Genomic DNA, 4,365 nt, shown 5'->3' on the forward strand with positions numbered 1-4,365 from the left:
CAAAGGCAGAGCTTGTACCTTCCCAGCATCATTACAGGTCTCAATAGTAACCCACAGCCAATGACCTCCGAGTCCTTCACGAGCATATGCAAAAATCGCATTTCAAACCAATAGCGATCAGAAACGATCTGCTTGGATCAGCTAATGAGGAGGGAGGTGTTTTGTGGTAAGGAAGGCCTCCGTGGGTTTAAGGGCACGAGTGTCACCCTCTCTGTGCATTTCAGGTCCCAGAACTGCAAGAGAAGGTTTCTGTGTCTTCATTGTTCCAGAGGATAAATCTGAGGATACATCACTACTACAGCCGCTCCAAAGGTTAGTGTAAAACAGATTTTTTTCTTGTTGTCAGTGATGTCAGTTATATTTAGTTTCATTGAAGATCAGTTCAGAGATTCATAAGTTTAGCAGCATTTTTGTTCATGTATATATATGTAATTATTCAAATTTGACAGAAAAATTTCCACTGTTATGTATATGATGCTGCAATTTTAGCTTACACGTGCAGATTCCAACATGCTTGATTTAGTGTTTTACTGGATCTCTAATTGTAATGTGTATTTGCAGAACTTCTTAGTGAAGAATCATGGCACTTGCAGGACTCCTGAAACAAGACAGCATTGCAGCAGCTATCCAGGCTTGTCAAGGTGTGATACATCTGCCACACACACACATACAATCACTCATCAGTACATGCAACTGATATTTCTACTCGTATGTGCTTACACATGTAAAACAGCTTTGTTATTCGCACTATCAACAACAACATAAATAGCTGCTTCAGTTACAGTTGCACACACACACATGCATGCTCTAGAGAGACGCCCATAGGCCAGTGCATTGGGGATGGGTAGATCCAGGTATCCAGGCACCTGGAGACTGTGGAGCAGTTGCCACCAGGATACCAGTGTGTTTGTGCCGAGCATCCAAGATCATAGGCTACACACTCACACCAGCAATACTTGTCAGATCACAAACATGCTGTATATATTCATTAAAATGGCACACAAAAGCATGTTGCCCAAACCAATGCAATAATAGGCTAATATATCATTTGTTTTTATCACATTTGCATGTTTTCAAAAATTAGGGATGCAGTTGAACTTATTTAAAATGAACTGTATAGGCAGTTAAAGCTGCAGTCCGCAACTTTTTTGTGTGTTAAAAATTTACAAAAATTATATAATGAGAATTTACAGTATGAATCCATTTTCCAAACCGTGTTTTTGTCTTATCTTGAATCATTATGGTACACTTATAATAAGTGTTTATATTCGGACTATTTCAGACCGGACTGGTAGGACTCGCCGCAGAGTATCACAGTAACTGCGTGACTCGCCATAGACATACATGGAGAAAAGTAGCTCCGGCTAGAATGTTCCTCCGCAAGACGCGTGTAGTTCTGTTTATTAACCGCTAGAGGGCCAAAAATCGCAGAGGGCAGCTTTAATGCAACTACACTAATATATACTAACCTAAAATGGTTACTTCTAAATTAAGTCGTTTTAAGGCCTGTTCACACTATGACAATAAAAATATAGTTCTAAAAATCGCAGCGACCACACCACAAGTATAACGATAACGGCAGAGAGGAACGGTATTGTTGGAATCACTTTCAGAACGATCTTCTTCAGGTGATGATGGAACGATAAAAGCATTGACAGCCAATCAGAATCCATCATGCTTTAAAGAGCTTGAGCATTTAAAGCGGCAGATGACAGAACTGATTCACACCATCTATATCATTAACGATAAAAAAAATATAGTTCTAAGGGTACGTTTACACGGCAACGATGTACTAAAAACAGACAACATGACAACATTATCAAAACTATCCCTGTTCTCACACTTAGATGTTCTTAAGATGATCTTAAGCAGTACTAAAGAATAATTTTTAGTATATTAAGTACAAAATTAGTGCGCGAAAATAGCTAGCACTTTAAGTACATTAGAGAAGTGTAATTTTTTTCACCTGGGACACATTCACAGAAAACACCTTATTTATGCGTTGAAAAATAAGGTGGATAGACTAAACACGTAGTACGCATGTGCAATATGTCACTGTTTTCACAGATTCGCGTTTTTGCAGTTTACATGGAGATAATTGTATAATGTTCGAAAACTTCCACTTTGAAACCTGTTTTCAAAAGTTTGCGTTTTCATACCACCAAAATGCCATTGTCGTGTAAACGGCCAAAACACTAAATTTTCTGTTTTTAGTTGAAAAAAAAAAATATTAATTTATTCCAACAAAATTTGTTTTATGGGTTACAGGTGCAGTGTGTAAATTTAAGCAGCATCTAGCAGTGAAATTGCGAACTGCAACGACAGTTAAACCCTCCCTTTTGCATAATTTGAGAAGCTACGGTGGCCGTCTGGCCGACACAAGACAAAGATGTCATCGTCTGAGAGAGCAGAGAGTAGCTTGTGTGAAGCAATGAGGTTTCTTCTTACTTCTAACAAAGAACGGTCGGTCTTTGCTTCTAATAAACCAGATGACTACTACTACTACTACTTCCTCTTTGTGCGTATTCAACGTAGGGACGACGCAAGTTGCCTCTAAAAACACGAACGATGTAGAATAACAACATAGTGACGAAACGCGCTTTGTAGAGCAGCTTGTCCATTTAGGGCTTCTGTAGAAACATGTCGGCGCATAATGGCGACTTAACATATAAGGGGACCCGCAGTGTATGAGACAGAAATGGCTCGTTCTAAAGTAATAAAAACATAATGCTTCATTATGTAAGGTCTTTATACACCACTGAAAACATAGTTATGTATATAATATTGCATTTCTATCAATAGATCTTCCCAAATTTTATACATTCCACCTTTATATCAGATAGAAATAGCTCTAACGTGTTACAGTGTATGACTAGCTGTGAAATAAGCAATATTCGATTAATTCAAATGTAGATTTTTGGATGGTAAATATATACTGTAAACCTGGTTATTTCATTCACGTACGACTGACAAATGCACCACATTAAGTTTATATTAAAACTGTGTAATCCACTTGCATGGAAAATTGATACATGCATCTTATATTTAGGCCTTAATATTTAATATTCCGTATTTTTTTTTTTTTGTCTTTCAGCCCCAGGAACATTCAACTACAAGTCGTTTTTTGAACAAGTGGGGCTGATAGGTAAAGCCTCTTCCGATGGGGAGAAGGTGTTCAAGACCCTGGACCAGGACAAGAGTGGATTCATTGAAAAAGAGGAGCTAAAGTAAAGCATTCTTTAAATTGTTTGTTTGGGGATTGTATTCTGAGACACATTATATGAATGCACAACATGAAGCCCTCTCTGATTGGTGCGTGCTGTTCTTTGATTGGGTCTCCAGACGCTTCCTCCAGAACTTCTGCTCAGGGGCCAGAGAGCTCACAGAGGCAGAGACCAACACCCTCCTGGCAGCTGGGGACAGTGATGGAGACGGCAAAATCGGGATGGAAGGTAAAGCCAAATCAGCAGTTAAGCCTTCCAGAACAGACCCTTTGGGAGTCGTACTCCTATAGAAACCAGGGCTCCTCTTTCACTGTCTGGCTCCTCTGTTAGCCTGAGGGATTAATCAGCTGTACAAATGAGAATTAGACCAATTCTGCTCCCTTTAACACGCACAGACGTGCTGATTATCTCGGAAGACTGGGAATTCTCATGTGGGATCTCAATTTTCCCAAGGCAATGTCTTTCCGGCAGGGTGTTTGACTCTGTCTGTGAAGAAATAACTTACTATTTGTATGCGAGAAGCATCCACACTTTGATATGTATAGGGTGTGCATAGATTTTCTAAAAAAGAATTCTTACTACATATGGACAGTATCAAGTGATTTAGCTGATTGGACAATATTTCACTCATTTTTTTCTCTTTTACCCCCTCAGAATTCTGCTCCTTGCTGAAATGAAAATGTGGAGATTGTCTTGACCGACTTGACTTCATTTCACAATTCTCTTATTTATTTGCATGTATTATTTGTGATTCGTTTTTTTGTGAGTTGCTAATTAAAATATGTTTAGTAAGTCTTTGTAGTAAATGTGCAAATCATGATTGGGAACCAAATTAAAACTTGCTTCTTTAACTATAGTGATCATAGAAAATGAAACTGCTCAATAAAGTGAAGTCTCCAAGTATGGGAATTCTTTTATCCACCTTTGCTTCATGTGATTATTCTTTCAAATATATGAAACAGATGGCATAACAACAATAAAACAACACAATAACAACTGCAGTAAAATAAAAAATACAATGATAAGATAATATATAAAAAACATGAAATATAAATAATATAAATAGTATAATTACAATAAAATAAAGTACAATAAGATAAAGTAAAAGATATAATATGACAAAATAAAAAATCTAAATTTA

General features: G+C 37.5%; 1 protein-coding gene across 1 annotated transcript; it reads left to right on the forward strand.

Moving 5' to 3' along the window:
• Nucleotides 1-235: 235 nt before the first annotated feature.
• On the forward strand, nucleotides 236-3,901 carry pvalb5 (parvalbumin 5). The gene is made up of 5 exons (XM_067382684.1): nucleotides 236-312; nucleotides 562-641; nucleotides 3,095-3,227; nucleotides 3,343-3,452; nucleotides 3,879-3,901. The coding sequence occupies exons 2-5, from the start codon at nucleotides 581-583 to the stop codon at nucleotides 3,899-3,901; spliced, it is 327 nt and encodes a 108-aa protein (XP_067238785.1). The 5' UTR covers nucleotides 236-312; nucleotides 562-580.
• The last annotated feature ends 464 nt before the right edge of the window (nucleotides 3,902-4,365 follow it).

Source organism: Chanodichthys erythropterus, chromosome 3 (assembly GCF_024489055.1).
Source record: "Chanodichthys erythropterus isolate Z2021 chromosome 3, ASM2448905v1, whole genome shotgun sequence".
In the NCBI taxonomy this organism is placed as follows: Eukaryota; Metazoa; Chordata; class Actinopteri; order Cypriniformes; family Xenocyprididae; genus Chanodichthys; species Chanodichthys erythropterus.

Excerpts from the sequence above, each read along its gene's own strand:
- pvalb5 (XM_067382684.1), top strand. The coding sequence starts at position 581 with ATGGCACTTGCAGGACTCCTGAAACAAGACAGCATTGCAGCAGCTATC. Across the intron at positions 642-3,094 it reads AGCTATCCAGGCTTGTCAAG|CCCCAGGAACATTCAACTAC; the intron begins GTGTGATACATC and ends TTTGTCTTTCAG. Across the intron at positions 3,453-3,878 it reads CGGCAAAATCGGGATGGAAG|AATTCTGCTCCTTGCTGAAA; the intron begins GTAAAGCCAAAT and ends TTACCCCCTCAG.